Source organism: Panthera leo, chromosome A2, assembly GCF_018350215.1.
Source record: "Panthera leo isolate Ple1 chromosome A2, P.leo_Ple1_pat1.1, whole genome shotgun sequence".
Taxonomy (NCBI): Eukaryota; Metazoa; Chordata; class Mammalia; order Carnivora; family Felidae; genus Panthera; species Panthera leo.
In genome coordinates this window covers 89,704,293-89,721,836 of record NC_056680.1, presented here as the reverse complement: position 1 = coordinate 89,721,836, position 17,544 = coordinate 89,704,293, and the positions used below count along the sequence as shown (strand labels likewise).

The 17,544-nt window shown below is 39.1% G+C and overlaps 1 protein-coding gene across 1 annotated transcript in view; it reads right to left on the bottom strand.

The window, feature by feature from the left end:
• GRM3 (glutamate metabotropic receptor 3) overlaps positions 1-17,544 on the bottom strand; it is a 112,411-nt gene that overhangs the window by 15,491 nt on the left and 79,376 nt on the right. The window contains exon 4 of the mRNA XM_042927334.1: positions 9,333-10,399. Coding sequence (XP_042783268.1) covers positions 9,333-10,399 — 1,067 coding nt within the window. The remainder of the gene's footprint in view (positions 1-9,332; positions 10,400-17,544) is intronic.

Below are 17,544 nucleotides of genomic sequence, written 5' to 3'. Positions count from 1 at the left end.
CCAGTGCCCTCCACTTGACCCCACACTGCAGGCTCCTTTCCCTTTTGCCAGCTTCTCAGAAAGGAGCCCACTCACTAATTGTGCAATGTAAAAGCCTTGATAAACCATCACTGTGTTATTTATAGCGGGTCCGATTTCTGGAGTAATTTTTTTTTGTATTGATGGGTACTATCAGAACTGAACTCTTCCTTTAGAACTATCCTCTTCCATCTTCACTTTTGACTGGGGAGCCAGTATGAGAGGTGCCAGATACTAGAGTGAGGGTAGGACAAGTTCAAATGTATCATCTTTGAAGGAAACCTTTTCTAATAATATTCTATAACGCTGAAGCTTCTCACACACTTTAAGCCGTTACAAGGGGGAGGAGAGGCTTTTATGAGGAGGCTGTCTTGAAAAAAGGCTGTGCTGTGAGTTCTAGACCCTTCCTCCCTGAAGGAAGGTTGTGCTTTTCTCCTCACTTGAGACCTGGAGAGGAGTGCTTCAATGTGGCTATTCACAGAATGTTTGAGGCTTTTCTGCAGGAGGAAGATGTCCTGGCTTGAAGCCTGATTCCTGTCCTGGAAGTCTAGGAGGTGAGAAAAGGTTAATTACTTTCATGGCAGAGCACAGACACTTGCTACCGTATTGAGACAGCCCTTTACTGTAAGAATTTATCAAAGCAAAGGATGTGTGAGTGCCGTGCATGGACTGGATGTCCCACACTATAAAGACCATCATGGGTAGTCTTGTGCTCCTTTGGAGCAGCCTGAGTCCTTCCTAGAAAGAGGCTGGCGGCCGGGTGTAGTTGGGTGCCCTGGGACTGAGCACAGGGCCACAAGGGACAGGTCAGAATAGGACTCACTCAAGAACCTGCAGGAGAAAAAAACCAGCCGGATATTTCTGAACATTGCATGAAAACACGCTTTAATCATCTTCCAGGTATCCCAAGGATGTGTCTTTAACAAACACTGCAGAGATCATAAAACTATCCATTTACATAAGAACTGTCCTGCTTCTTCCTTATTACTCTCTGACCAGGGCCAGTTGGTGAAATGGGGAGTGTGAATAAGAAGAACGGAAAAGCCAAGCACTGCAGGCTCTCTGCCCCAGGCAGGCCAGACTTCAAGAGAACATGAGATGTAATGTTAAGTCAAGGTATGGTTTTGATAATTATACAAGACTAGGCATTTTGATTTCCTAATAGAGACTACTTTCTGTTGAAGACGATCGTAGGACCATGTGTTACCTATGAGCACACACATTCATGGGCCAACCAAACTCATGAGCGTTTTCATTCATTGCTCTATCCCCAGCACCAGAACGGAGCCTCATATGATGAATGCTCAGTATTTGAATGTGTTCACTGGGATTTCCATGCAGGGGTGGGCGATTATTACTCTCACTAATTACTAAAGGGGCAATGGGTGCCAGAACTAAAGATGCATTTTGGTCATAGTTTATGTAGCATATTATTTAATATATTTGTTTCGATTGGAAACCTTTTAGATTTTTATAAAGCCGAAGTACTGGCCTCATAAATTCAATTGTTCAGTTCCTTTAAGAAGTCATACTACTTACTAATGGGGCGCCTGGGTGGCTCAGTCAGTTAAGCATCCAACTTCGACTCAGGTCATGATCTCACGGTTTGTGAGTTCGAGCCCTGCCATCAGGCTCTGTGCTGACTGACAGCTCAGAGCCCGGAGGCTGCTTTGGATTCTCTGTCTCCCTCTCTCTCTGCCCCTCCCCTGCTCATTTCCTCTCTCTCTCTCAAAAATAAATAGACATTTAAAAAATGTAAGAAGTCACACTACTAAAAGTCTGTATTTACCTATAATTCTTTGTTCTGCCTTTTTGTACCCTATTAGTCCATGCTGCTCTGCTTTCAGCTTCCTCAAACTTCCAGCAACACTGGACATGCTTCCTTCGTTTTAGCTTCCTGACATCCTTCCCTCACTGAAAGTTCCTTGTCTTAGTTTTGTTTTTGCTGTTGGCTTTTTTGCTTCTACCTGAATTTTAAGTGCTGGAGTGTCTCAGACCTCAGTTTGGTTTCTCTTCACTTCATCTCATTGGGTTCCATGGCTTAAGTACCGCCTATGTTGATGTTGCTCAAGTATTTATTACGAGTTCCAGCCTATCTTATGGGCTTCCAGACAAATATTCAACTGCTGTCTTGGCATACTGTACTGGATATGTCATAGGCATATCGGGATTAATATGTAAAAGTTGATGCCCTCCCCCAGGTACTTGAGTACGTGACCTAAAATCCCACCCAGCTGTGCAAGCCACAAAAAAGGGAGTCATCCTTGATTTTTGCCTTTTCTCTTACACCCACACATCCAGTCCAATAGCAACTTCTGTTCGTTCTTTTGGAATATAATTTTCTATGGTCTCTTCTAGCATGTCTTTCAAGCACAGGCACTGACTGCCTCTGTTCTGGACTTTCTTTCCACGGTAAAGAGATTCTGGACCTTCTTTGTATGGCAAAGAGACTTAGAAGATGGAGATAGTGTCTACTTTTGGAGCAAAGAGCCAGAATATCATCCATTACAAAAGGTTCAGGTTCCATAACCTCACATTGCCTCCCCCGTAACGCTGCCACTGACCATGCTGTGGTGACACGGGCCACTTTGCCTAGCCCATGGGAAGTGGAGTTCAGGGAACCAAAGCCAATGCTGATCCTCTCTGGCTACCACTATTGCTTTGAGTCATAAAGTTTTTTGATCAATATTAACAAAACTCTGGCAAGCTAATATGTTACCTTATAAGTAGAGTCAAATCTGAGATGCTACAATCTTCGATAGTTTTGGCAACAGGATCGCAATGGTTTTCTCACAGAGGAAGTGTGAGGGCTTTGTGGGCTGAATAACAAAATGTGAGAGAAGTCCATGGGAATCAGTAGAAAGCATGCTGACCAAATTCTATGGCCAACCAGGCAGTAAACAGTGCTCCACCTTATTCCCCAGTAATGAACGATGGGGATTTGGGATGGGGGTTAGAGGCTGAGTAACTGGAAGTAGGTTCAGATAGAGCTGCTGGACCAGTGCCGTAGTTGTTGCTAACTCCTCTAGGGAGTGGGGTGGATTTCCTGTCTAATCTGGTTCAAGTCCTGGGTGGACAGAAACTTCAACTCGTTTTCACATAAAAGTTGCAGAGACACGCACGCATATTGAACACAAAAGGAGGGACCTTCAGAGAAGGCAGACATCAGGTGAATCACCTGCACTGTGGCTGATTCTCCCAGGAGATGAGGGGGCAGGGTGCATAAATGCTTGCCACAGAATAACGGCACAGCGGGGCCCTCTCAGGGCTCATCCCTTGCTGTAGTCTCTCATGAGAGACTTAGATCCATTCCAAGAGGACAGAGGTCCCTCAGTTTTTGTTTTGTTTTGTTTTGTTTTGTTTTTTTGCAGCACAAGCTGGTGGCAAAAAAGGACCTTTGGTTCTCTCTGCAGGATTTCCCTGAGACAGAAAAATGCTCTGGAAAACCATAGATGAGGCACTGACTAGTACTTGGACTCTCATTGACTTGGATTGGGTGTAAAATGCTGACAAAGGGGCTGTACTAAAGAATGAGAAACTGACACAAAGAAATCTAGATAAGTTCTTGCAATTGGCTATAGCACAGGAAAACTCCCCTAGCCATTACGTGAAAACCAGGCAAGACTCTAACAGATGTTATCATCACAAGACAGCAAATGCCGTGGATTAAGATGGACTCCTTTAAAAACCAGTCACTGCTGTGTGTATCAAGGCTGAGTTAGCTAAACTGCACAAACCACGTGCCTCAGGCAGAAAGCTATCTGGCTCTGGCTTCCAGTCAAGGGGTCCCCGAAGTTGAAACGAAGTGACAGTAATGCTGATCTTGCCATCCACTTTAGGGTTCGGGGGCTCAGAAACATCGGACCTTTGTTAGATTGAGCTGAAAGTAGCTGCTTGCATGCTTAAAGCTAAAAGCAAATGTGCCTTACTTACTAGCATGGACTTACTCTCTTCCTCCCTGCTGATTCCTCCCTTATTCTCCAACCCTGATTTTAGCTCCTTTGAAGAGAACAGTACTTATGATAGGACCAAAATCTCCCCATCCCCAAGGGTGGCTGAAGTCACACAGACACCAGACCCAGCATGCAGGGAAACTTGAGAGAGGAAAAAACTCAATTTTTTATGCTCTGTTGGTTATAGACAACCATTTCACCATCCTATCCAGACCTGCTAGGGGGACGGCAGGGCTTGGACTATGATGAGGCAAGGAAGGCACTTCTTGAGATGCAATTTTAAGGGAGCATCAAAAACTCAGTGACTAAGGCAAATCATATTTTATTGGAATATGTTTTGAAAATAAAAATGAATGCTGAAAACCTATGATGAACACACTGTCAACATTTTAAATAAGGATAGGATTGCTAACAGTGCTGTACCATGACATATTCAGTCTTAAGGCAAATCCTGATCCAAAGACTGCTTACACACGGGTCAGCTAGCCCACTTTGCATTGTCTAGTGAAAACTGGGCCTTCGGGCACCTACATAAATGCTGACACTCTGGCTACAGTGATGGCTGTACTAAAGTCCTTTGTATCTGAATCAGGAGTCTTGGGTCGTCTGCCAGCATCCCTGAACACGTGGCAGTTTAACTTGTTAGATGGCAAGATGGGTAAAAACCTTTGACGGTTCTCGAAGTTTCCATCTCCATTGCTAATATTCTACCATCTTACTGGAACATCTATGACAGCCACCTAACTGGCCTCCCCTCTTCTGCCTTTGTCTTTAAGTCAGTGTCTTCAGCAGCTTAATTTTCCCCACTACAATGTGAGATCATAAAATAGGAGATCATTAAATTCCTCTGCTTAAAATATTTCAATGGCTTCTTTTTCCACATAGACTGAAATCTAAAAGTTTGCTATGGCCTATAAAGTCCTACATGATCTAGCTTCCCTGCCCACCTTGCATATAAAATCTCTCTTCCATCTACTCATTAAACTATAGCTGTATATACCTTTCTTTTCTGAGACTTTGCTTTTTTTGGCCTAGGTGTGTTCATACTTGCTGTTTTTTTGACTAGCACATAAAATCCCCATGGCTAGCTCCTTCCCATCCTTTAGTGGAGTATTACGAAATAGACACCAGCAGGAGTGGCAAACAGTTTTGAAAGAATTTGAGATTTGGTATTTTTTTAATCTTCAAAAGAGTCAACATGGGTAAATCAGAATTTCTTTGTAAGTGTTAAAACTTTGTCAGAATTCTAGAGTGACCTCCAAAGTCTCTGCCTACAGTGGGTAAAGTGCTTCCTCTGCACCATGCCCCTTAAAATCCATTTTCTTGATACTCAGAGTACTGTCCTTTGCTTAGCAACATCTCTACTACCTGGGAGCTTGCCAGAAACCCAGAATCTTGCCCCCCCCCCCCGCTTTTCTTACTGGGTCAGAATCTTTTATCTTAGCAAGGTGCCCAGATGAGCTGTACTCACACTGAAGTTCGAGAAGCACTGCATTGGCATCACCCCCTTGTCCTCCCATCACAGCACTTAAACCACAGCATGAGTTACCCTGTATTTTCATCCGTTCATTATTTACTCTCCATCTGTATCCTTCCCTCACTTGCACTAGATGGTAAGTTATAAAAGAGAGAGATGTTTCTGTGTTGACAGCTGTATCTCCAAGGTCCATAATAAGTGCTCAAATATTTTTGGAAGACATAAATGAACAAAACATTCAGGAATTACTATTAATTCCCTTATGGATAACTTTATATCCAAACATGACCTAATATTTATTTATACCATGTAAGCTAAGATTGGCCCCCTGATGGCTTAATGTTTGAGTCTTACACTATCTTGTGATACAGAAAGAGATGGCCTGAAAATTTATCAAAGATCCTTTGAATTTTTGGATTCTTACCCAAGTTCTTGCCTGCTAGGTCTTGGATGCTTGTAATAGCTTCAATTAGTTTTGCTTGTTCTATGCTCCACTCTTTCAAACCCATCCTCCATATTAAAAACAGAGAAGTCCGTAGTGTAATATGAAAGGCATTGATTTGCATCTGAAGAACTTGTCCTACTGTTTCTTAACTGTGTCACCTGGGAAGTCAATTATCCTCCAAGTTTGTTTACTCATCCTTCCAATGGATAATAACATTTGCCTTTCAGGGTGCTAATGAGGATAAGTGAACTCATGTAAGCAAAACATCTAGAGTAAGTTTCAGAGTTGATCAATAAACGTTAGTTCCCTTTTTTCCCTCTTATGTTTCATCATGTCACTTTTTGCCTGAGCAAACAACCAACCAAAAGAAAGTAAAAATTTAAAAATATCAATTCCTCAAGCCCTTATTCATTATTTAAATGCATTATTTAAATTCATTATTTAAATGAATTCCTCTGCCTGTTAAAAGTTGACCACATGGCCAATTGCCATTAGTTTCTCTCTAGACCCCTCCCCCAAACCCATTTTCTACTTGAGTAAAACCAATATTACCTTTTTTTGCTTGGTTCATTTCCTGTCTTGCCTCAAGAACATTCCCCACATGCCCTATATTCTCTAACCACTGTAACTGCAGTTTCCCACCAAGGTACAGTGTGAAATCACACCTCTTGAAATTCTTGGAAAGACCATTCTTACTGATCCAACTCTTCTTTCAAACCTATAGGCATTTAAGAGCTTGTACCACCAATTTAATTATAAACTATTCTGTATTGATTTTGAATTCTTTCATGCTTGTTGATTTTTTTTTTCCCATCTGGGATATAAGCTTTTTGAAGACTAGAAAAGTGCTTTATTTATTTATAATTCACAAGAGGTTGCAAAGTACTGAGTCATAAGCCTTGTTGACTGTTTGGTGGCCAAATTCCTACTAGCTGCCTGTAAATGGATGGGTACTTCCCTAATGCTGCTCATTCTATCTGAACCACCTGGTTTCCCTGTGGGAAATTTTGCACCTCAGTCTTTTGGAATTCCTAAAACAACAGTCTCAAATTCATATGCTTACAGGGTCATGCATATGCACAAGTGAAGGGAGCCAAGTGGAAGCATTCAGGGATTGGTAGCTGTGTGCTCTGTCTAGAGGCATAAACACTAAGGTCCGGCTCAATGTTGCATGCGGGAATTTGGGTCCACGTGTTTTACTTTGTTAAGAGAAACCAAGAATCTGGATATTTCTGTAAAATTCCTCAATTTTCTAATTTTGACAAATATTTCAAAAAATTTCAAAAACAGTGAAGGCCACACTAAAGACATCTGTGAGACACTAAGAGCATATGATTGATTTAAGCAGTCGTTTTCAGTCTTGGCTGCAAATTAGTCACTTGGGGGACTTTGAAAAATCCAGATGTCCAGGCCATGGCCCAGGCCAATTAAATCAGAATCCTTGTGTCTGTGCCCCATGTATCAATATGTTTTTTTCAAAGCTACCCAGTTGATTCAATGCACAGTCAAATTTGAAAACCAATGGGTTGGAGGCTCCATTCTACTTTTTCATTTCTTTTGTAAATTTTGCCTTGGTATTATTTGTAAGGGGTATGTGAAGCCTCAGGTTTGGATGCCTTAATTAGCATGGACCTGAAAAAACACTCCACAACCTCTGCCCTATATGCCTCATGCCATGTGGTGAAGCTTATGGTATCTTCAGTTAATTTCACTTAGTCAATTGATCTCCTATATACTGCTATCATGTTAAGGAAAGAAGTCATTTCTTTTCTGTCTTTTAGAAATAAATGCTAACTCATTCAATAAAATTAAACTTTTATAATGCTATTCGTTTATTCTCTGTAGTATTTTCTGTTCTGTTTTCTTATTAGCTTCTTTGAGAATGAATGGTTTCAGATCATATACCCAGGGTAAATTAATAATATTGTAACTGGTTCACAGTCCCAGTACCCTAAATCATGTCTGCTGAGGATGCTTCCTAAGAACTTAAAAAAATCCGTACAGATCTATAGAAGTGGATGTGCACATAAAGACAAAAGATAGAAGTGGCAGCATTAAAATACATTAACTATAGTTATCCATTTTAATCCCCTCACTAACGGTTCACATTCCCCCATGGCTCATATAATATGACCCTTGATTTTGCTGTTCAGTTCTGATAATTTCTCTACTGACACATTTTCAAAAAATTTTATTGGTAGGCTTAGAATGCCTGACCATTACACCAACATTGAATTTAAGTTCTTTATTTTCCTTGTTCTTCCTTTAGTTTAGTCCATGGTTTCAGTCACATCGTTGTAAATCATTTAAAAGATGAGCTATGTTAAGCTTTGCTAGTCTCTTGATGCCACATTTTAAATAGCTGTGTCTTCTTTTTGAGCTGCAGTGTTCAAGAATTTTGGTAATATAGGAATTGCTGATAAGTAGAAGATTTGGGGATTGTTACAGTCTACAGAAGCACTTTGTGAAATTATGGTGTAACAAGGAAATGCCCCTGGAAAACTTTAATCTATGTCAACTTAAGACATACGGAGAATAAAACCAATTGCCTCAAGTGAAAAAAAAAATCTTATACTCCTTAGAAGATACTAAAATCAGAAATATAAATGCAAAAGTAACTGATTGATGGTTTCAATAATTTGAGAAATTATGGTAGAATGATGAACTCTGTCCTTCAGAAGAGATGGTAATTATATTGATGCCCAAAAATTTGAACTATGCATTGCTAAAGACTTTATGAATACTGACTTAATTAGGTTACTTGGATATATGCAGTAATATTTTTAACTAGTTCAAGGATTTTATATATATATATATATATACATATATATATATATATATATATAATCTCATATGTACAAGAACTAAAGTTGTAGGACATGTATAACAAATTCACGTTACATTTTAATCTGTTTTAGAGACATAATGATGCTTATTTGAAGCTTGAGTGAAAGTGTTTAGATCTGATAATGGCTTAATGTTGCAAGTCTATTTTAATTTACAGATTAATCTGTGGTAGCCAGGTTCTCCTGTGTCTTATTTGAATTATTCTCACTAGGTTCTTAGTGGTTTAATTCTTGCCCTCTGGTGAATCACTTTCTAAACTTAAAAGTTTTAGAGGTGTGTGTGTGTGTGTGTGTGTGTGTGTGTGTGTGTGTTGCATCTTCCTCCTACTAGATTATAAATTGCTTGAATGACCACATCATTTACATTTATCTTCCTTTCTGTGCCTAGTACAATGCTTTGCACATAGTACTCACTAATTAGATGCTTTTAAAACATATTGAATGAGTTTCCATATATAATATGGTGGTTTATCATGGCATTTACAATTACCTACCTAATTACTGAGATGAAATAAGTCTATTTTAAATCCTACATAACAAAATATTGGCAGGATAAGGGAACAATGAAAAGAAGAAACCATTCAAAGACTTACTCTGTAATCACTTGATGTCACATAAAATATAGGGAGGAAGGCAAGCCAGATGATGCACGTGGTATACATGGTAAAACCAATGAACTTGGCTTCGTTGAAATTTTCTGGGCACTTCCGAGTTTTGAAGGCATACACAGTGCATAAGATCACCAGGACCACATCGTAGGTGAGTGAGATCAACATGCTGGAATCTCTGACATTGCATTTTAAGATGACTGTCTCCCGCTTCTCTGGAAGGGTGTAGCGCCTGGTGCCCGGAGCTTCCAGGATCAGCCACACAGACACCACCACAATTTGCACCAGTATCAGACCCAGGCAGATGAAAACCTGAGAACTCGGGCTGATGAATTTTGGCCTCTGAGCTCCATTCTTTACCCCATCAAAGATGCGGGCGATGCAGTTTGTCTTGGTCAGCAGGGCTGAGTAACAGACAGCAAAGGAGGTCCCCAGCCCTAGTCGACGCAAAGCACAGATGACTGGTGATGGCTTTGCAATGAAGAAGAATGTCATGCAATAGGACAGACCAACCCCAAACAACAAGATGTAGCAGAGCTCCCGGCCTGATGCTTTGACCAAGGGTGTGTTGTTGTGCTTGATGAAAACAGTCACAACTATGCATGTACACATAAAGCCCAGGCAGGCGATGGTCACTGGACCAATGGCCCAGGCATCTTCCCACCTGATGTAGTCCTCGGGGAGATTAAAGCAGGCAGACAGGTCTGCAGTGGGCCACTGCCCGAGGCCGCAGTCCATACAGGTAAACTCGTCAGCCAGGTATTCATAGGGCTCACAAGGGATACAGATCCAGCAGCAGACATCCCCTGGTTGCATGTTCTTCATTTCATTGGGGGCACAGGGGTCACTGCACTGGGAAGTGGGGACCGAGTTCCGGGACCAGTGGATAGAGTCAACATCTAGTGATAAGGTTTCTGCCCAGTGACCAACCTTCAAGTAGGAATACTTGCCACCCACGTACTGGAAATTGAACACGTTGTATCGTCCCATTCCATCTCCGAAAGTGTCAAACTTGACAATGCTATCGGCACCTTTATTTGGGTTGAATGGAGCTGTGACATATAAAGGGAAAGAAAAAAAAGAACACCGTTGAGGCATCTCAGGTGTGATCAATTACTTCCTGTTACACACTTAGGAAAACTGAAATAACAGGGAATAGGGATTCCGAGGCTGAAATAACTTACTACCATTGAATTTACACATTAAAAGCTACTAGAGTACTCATGCATTCATAAATTCACCCACTGAACATTTCTGCATACCTCCTGTGTGCCAAGTGCCAAGGATTAATCATGAGCGTAATACAGAGCCTGCTTTCAAAGGAGCTTATTATGTAACGGGAGCTGGCAAACATGTAGTCATATTCTCTGTGCTGTGTAAATATTCATTTCTTCAAAGAGTTCACACTAGCAATTGGGCAAAGCTTTGTGTCTCATCCTTATTGCTTACTGATGGTGTATAGACCCCAAAATATGAAATGTTTTCATGAAAATATAAAATTAATAGGAAGAATTTTTCTCCAAAAGGAAGGTAAAGTTTTTCACCAGAAGTGTGTGGTTTGCTTCTTTTTTAAACCGCTTTTGTAAACTGAAGTGTAATTGACATGCAATGTTATATTAGTTTCAGGTGAACAATATAATGATTCAACAACCTGTACACTACTTAGCGCTCACTACTAGAAGTGTAGTCACCAGCTGTCATCATACAATGTTACTACAATATTATTGACTCTATTCCCTATGCTCTACCTTGTGTCTCCATGAATTATTCACTTTGTAACTGGAAGTTTGTACCTCTTAATCCCATTTTGTACCTTTAATCCTCATCCCTCATGCATCTCCCCTCTGCAACCACTGGTTCTCTGTATTTAAGAGTCTGATTTTTGTTTGTTTTGTTTTTAAGATTCCACATACAAGTGAAATCATATGGTATTTGTATTTCTCTGACTTACTTCACCTCACAGAATACCTTCGTGGTCCATCCATGTTGTCACAAATGGCAAAATCTCATTTTGTAAATAGCTGAGTAATATTCCATTGTATATATAAATGCCACATCTTCCTTATCCATTCATATATCAAGGGACACTTGGATTGTTTCCATATCTTGGCTACTGTAAATAATGCTGCAGTAAACACAGGGGTTCATATATCTTTTCGAATTAGTGTTTTTGTTTTTCTTTGGGCAAATACCCAAATAGTGGAATTACTAGATCATATGGTGTTTCTAGTTGTAATTTTTTGAGGAACCTCTATAATGTTTTCCATGGTGGCTGCGTACGGTATGCTTTAAAAAAGTTCGTATAATTCAGAAGGAAAAAACAAAAAAATGGAAACCCACCCATAATCCTTTAACCCTAATGTTTTCATGTTTTGAGGCATATTCATGCTATATATAGTATGCTTTCATTCATGTAAACATATGGCCTGGATGCCTTAAAGACACCAGCAGTATCCAGAAGCTAGGTGACAGTGCTTTCAAGTTTGTTCCAAACTGTACAGTGTTAGTAACCCTCGGCCAAATGACCTGCCCTCAAACCTCTTTCTTACAGCTTTCTGCGAGTATTCAAGAAAAGCAGATCTCTGAGTATCTATGTTTCCTCTCTTCTGGCTATGTGTTCATCATGTTTCTCTTGCCAAGGTCTCCTCCCACTCCGATCGGCCATTTTTATGCCACCTGCTTTGGTCTCCTGCGTGCCTACTATTTCACACTGCCGCCCTTTATTTCATTGGATGTAGAAGAATATTGCTGATATCTACTGATGGACAAACTCCACTAGTTAGGATAGGCTTGTCTGTGTTGGTAAACAGACGCAAAATTGTTCAATGGCTCAAACACAATGGAAGTTTACTTCTCTCTCATGAGATCATCTAAGGTGTTGGTTGGTGGGTGTCTCTCCTCCACATGGTGAGTTGGAAACCCAGGTTAACTTGCACCTTGAGGCTGTGCCAATTTGCTGGGTCTCCTCCTCACCAGTATCCATCCGGTGGAAGGAGAGAATGTGAAGTAGGTATACCTGCTTCTTTTTCTTTTTAATATTTATCTTTGAGAGAGGGGGCGGGGAGAGAGAGAGGGAGCATACAAGCAGAGGAGGAGCAGAGAGGGGAGGAGAGAGAGAGAATCCCAAGCAGGCTCTGCAGTCAGTGCAGAGCCCAACTGGGGGCTTGAACTCACCAACCATGAGATCATGACCTGAGCCGAAATCAAGAGTCCGACACTTACCTGACTGAGTCACCCAGGCGCCCCTACTTGCTTCTTAAAGGTGTAAACCTGGGAGTGGCGCAAATTTCCATTTACACTTCATTCATTAGAAATTAGTTCTAGGGCTACACCCCGTGTCAAGAGGGGCCGAGAAATACAGTTTAGCTAATGAGTGCACTACAGCCCTGCTGCGGAAGGAGAAAATGGAATTTAGCGGGCACTGCACTCTTGCTCCGCAGGTGTCTTCGGTCTTTGTAGCCTTCTCCCTGAACTACACTCCACCTTCTCTGGGACTCATGTTGTTCCAGCCAATGGGAACACCTTACCCTTATTGGGTGAGATGTCTGATGAAGACGAGTCCCTCATTGAGTCACTTGGGTCGTTGGTGAAAGAAAACGCTACAATTTACCAAGTAATCTTCTCCTGCTTAGGGCTCACAGGAGCCCCTGGGGGCCTGGGTGGGGGGGTTTCCAGTAATGTTCCATCCAGATCACATATAAAATCTGTTAGCGAGCGTAGTCCAATATGCCAAATTTATTCCTCATTTATGATTTTTTTTCTCTTAATGATTTTGTCCTCTCACCTGCAGTTCAACTTTACTAACCCTTCCCTAGTTTTCTGCCACATTCCACAAACCCATCACACATGGCTGTGTGTGTCTGTACTCTCGTGGAGCGGCTTCAAGCTTACAGTGAGGCAGAATGATGTGACAGATGAGGGCACATCTGGGATTTAGAAGGTTTATGTGTGATTCTCATCTCTGTCTTTTAATAGTTGTATGTCTTTAGCCAAATTAACCTTTCTGACTCCACTCCTTAATCTGAAAATAGTAAATTAAAATTATAAACAAAGTAATATAAAAATATAGAATAAATTGATTATTTTTCTCTGATTTTTAGCACTCGCCAGATACGAAATTGTATGATAATCAACTCCATTATTTGTTTTTTCCTTGATCTCTTTCCACAATGGTACACTGTTTTTGTATTGATACAGCTGTAGACTGTGCTTTAATATCTGTTGGGACAAGTGAAAATAGGAGTTGAAAGGCTTATTTTTTTTATATTTTTATATTTTTAGGAGTAGGAGTCAATATTAGAATTCTTATGTTACATAAAACGAACCATGTTTAGTCTCTGCTTATAAAAATTCCCTAAATTTTTAGGGAATCCATTCACATGTCACAAGTAAGTAAAATGTTGAATATTTTAACACATTTTACATCAAATATAACAACCTCAGATGTGTTACTAACTTTTTTACTTTTGCCTATGCAGTCAATCTCCACCAATGTTCAGTTGTTGTTAGATTGCAAATCTGGAAAAGTTTGTAAAATGAATATGTTTAATATTCTTATTTAAAATTCTTCATTATTTTCACAAATATTTTTAAATTTCTTAAAAGTGACATATTTGGTAGATGATAAAACTGATGATTTGGTGTCTTCTGAGTTGGAAAGGGTTATTAATAAGACTGTTGGCCTGTGAGCTAACAGGATAAAAACCAAAGATGTAAAACATTGCTCTTACAAATCTTTTCTGGAAAGGAGCCAATAGCATCAACTGAATTTGGGGCAGACTGTTGCCTAGCTGAGGTTAACAGAATTAATAACACATCTGACGTTCTTGCCTTTGATGTAAAACGTGTTAAAATATTTAAGATTTTACTTATTGGTAACATATGACAGGAGTCTCTAAAATTTTGGAAGATTTGTAAGCATAGAATAAACAAACTGAGTTTAATGTTAACGTAAGAATTCTGATATTGCTTCCTTCTCCTGAGGCTAGAGTAATAACATTTCCATTCCCATGTTTTTTCTTAATTGTTTGAAAATGTTGACCATTAATACATTTTTAAAAGATCATAAATAAGTACTTTAGCTCTTACTTTTACGGACTGTTGCTGTTATTTATCACGAGGCTATTTGAAAGCAGAGGGGCAGAATCTATTTAGGCTTTCAGCAGCTCTTTCCTCCCTACCTTTCTATTCTGAAAGATTTCAAACCTACAGAAATGTTGAGAATATACTAAAAACCACACTATTGGGACCACCTAGAGTTAACTAGTTGTTAATATTTTGTCATATTTGTTTTACTGTGTTTCTTTTTTGCTAAAATATTTTGCTATTAAAATTATTTAAAAATGAAATATCTATACTGAAGTATTTGTAGAGCATGAGTTGGCAAACTATAACCCATGGGCTAAATTCTGCCTGTTACCTATTTTATAAATAAAGTTTTATGAGAACACAACCATGCTCATTTGTTAACATATTATCTATGGCTGCTTTCCCACTACAACAGTAGAGATGAATAGATGAACTAGACATTGTATGACCCCCAAATATTTACTATATGATGAATTTCATAAAAGCCACATAAACTTTCATTCCATAAAGAGCTGGCATCAAAATACATAGAGCAAAAGGAAACCACACACAGAAATGTGGAGCATAAAGTTTGGTAGTAAAGTTAAATATTTGCATATCTATTACCCAGAAATCACACTCTTGCACATGTAACCTAGAGAAATTCTTGCACATATGATCCAAAACCACACAGATGAATGTTACTGGTACTGTTTACAAGGGAAACACAAGTAGAAACAACTCCAATTTCCAACAGCACCAAAAGGAAATTTTGTGTATTATTCACAATATTCTGTTGTGCCATAAAAGTAACAACAGCTATGAGAAAGAAGATGGATGTGTTTTAGAAACAATATTGTGGGACAAGACTATATGATTTTACTTTTATGAACTTCTGAGGTGAACAAAACTGAACATACCATTTGGGGATACATATAGGAGTGATAAACTCTTAAGAAAAAGCAAATGAATGATAAAGACACAATCAGGATAATGCGCATTGTCTGAGGAGGAGATATGTAGAAGGATGGGACAGGGATTTATAAAATGATTATTTAGATTTATTTAGATTTATAAAATGATTATTTTATTGTTGTGCTTCATAAATTGAATTGGGTTCAGCATATTCTTTGGTTTTGCATTTCATAATGAAAATATTTAAAAATTAAAATGTGAGAATATGCTATTCCAGACACAAAGAAAATGTATTCATTAATCTTGTCATTCTAGGGGACTAATATCTCAAGTGCTTATTTCTCCTGATGATCACGTTTGGGGACTGAGCACGTAGTTATAATCAATTGCTCCTGTTGATGTAATGAATTACTAAGAGATTTGCTAAGATGTATTAGAAAATATAAATAACTTAAATATTCAAATTATAATCAGAAAAAGGCCACTTCATTTAAATGACACCACACAATGAAAAAGTAAGGATACACTTAACAAAACACGTGAAAGCGCAACTTACTTTAGATGCATTTTGGATCTAACCTCAAGAACTGTTAGATCAGAAATTTATGTTGCTTTACATGACGAAATTTGTGATAATTTGTTACAAGGGTAGTAGAAAACTAATACACACATTAGAACTATTTCGCATTTGTGTACGTATTCTGTTAATGAGTCTCCAGAGAAGCCTCATGGCACTGCTGGTGGGTAGATAAATGGGTGTACCTCCAATAGAGGGCACCCGGACACAGATTTTCGAAATCACAAATGCTTGCAACTTTTGACCCAGCATCTCCAAGTTGTGGGATGTATCCTACATATACATTTGCATATGTGTCAAATGATGTTTTCACAATGTTATTTCAGAATTGTTTATAATAGAAAAACATTGGAAATGATCAATAATGAAAAAATGGAACAGTATATAGCTATGAAAAGAAATGAGGAATCGTTCTACGTGCCACATGGTATGGAGATATAAAAAATTTTAAAATCACACCATTAGATGTAAAAAAAACCAACAAGGTATAATGTGGTACATATATTGTAATACTTAATATGCTATCTTTTAAAAAAATTTTGTTTTATTTTTGGGAGAGAGAGAGATAAAGTGTGAATTGGGGAGGGGCAGAGAGAGAGAGGGAGACCCAAAATCTGAAGCAGGATCCAGGCTCTGAGCTGTCGGCACAGAGCCTGAGGCGGGGCTCGAACCCACGAACCGTGAGATCATGACCTGAGCTGAAGTCAGATGCTTAACCGACTGAGCCATCCAGGTGCCCCTTAATATGCTATCTTTTATGTAGATGGAAAAATAGAAGACTCTTCATTTTCTTTTATGTACATAAAGGAACTCTGGAGAGATAAGCGAGGACATGGTTATCAATGGACAGGAAATCAGAAAAGAGCAGATGTTTGACAAAGATGGGAGAGAAAATTTTACTGAATTCTTTGATGTACTTTTTGCATTTTCAGGCATGGAAATGTGTTACCTATTAAAAATATAATATGAAAAGGAAAGTATAAATTGACATTTGAGTAAACTTCTAACCTGAGAGACTAAAACAACCAGAAAAAGAAACTTGGAGTATATAAAGGCAGCACAAGGGGCAAGAGGCAAATGCTTTAAAGCAATAACGTGCTGAGAGAGACAAGAAAAGATGCTGCATCTATCAGTTAGGCACAGCATGGTCTTAAAAAGGAAAATTCAGAGAATAAGAATGAGCTTTTGGAGTGAAATAGCAGAAGTAGAAATTCATAAAAATTGAAAGGTATATTTGAGAAAACTCTCCAAGTTTGATAAAAATACTGAGAATGAGAGTAGAAAATATAACAGGAAAGCTAGAGAATACTCTGTGGAATTTCAACATTTAATCAACAGGAGTTCCAGAAAGACAGAGGGAGGACATTATCAAAAGAGTCAGAGTGATTGTGGAGAATGCATGTGGCTGGAAAAGTAAGAGACAGTTGTTCTTTCTTATAAGCCTATTGAATTTGTGTAAAAATTATGTACGTGTATTATTTTGATAAAAACAAAGAAGCTATAAAGTTAAAAAAAGTAGAAAGAATAACTGAGCAAGGTCAGGTACAATAGCTTGCAAAGGAAATTATGGAAATGATATTCTGTCAGTATTATAACAAGTGCTTGATAAGAGGGTGGTGAACGAGTACTTTGGGTGAA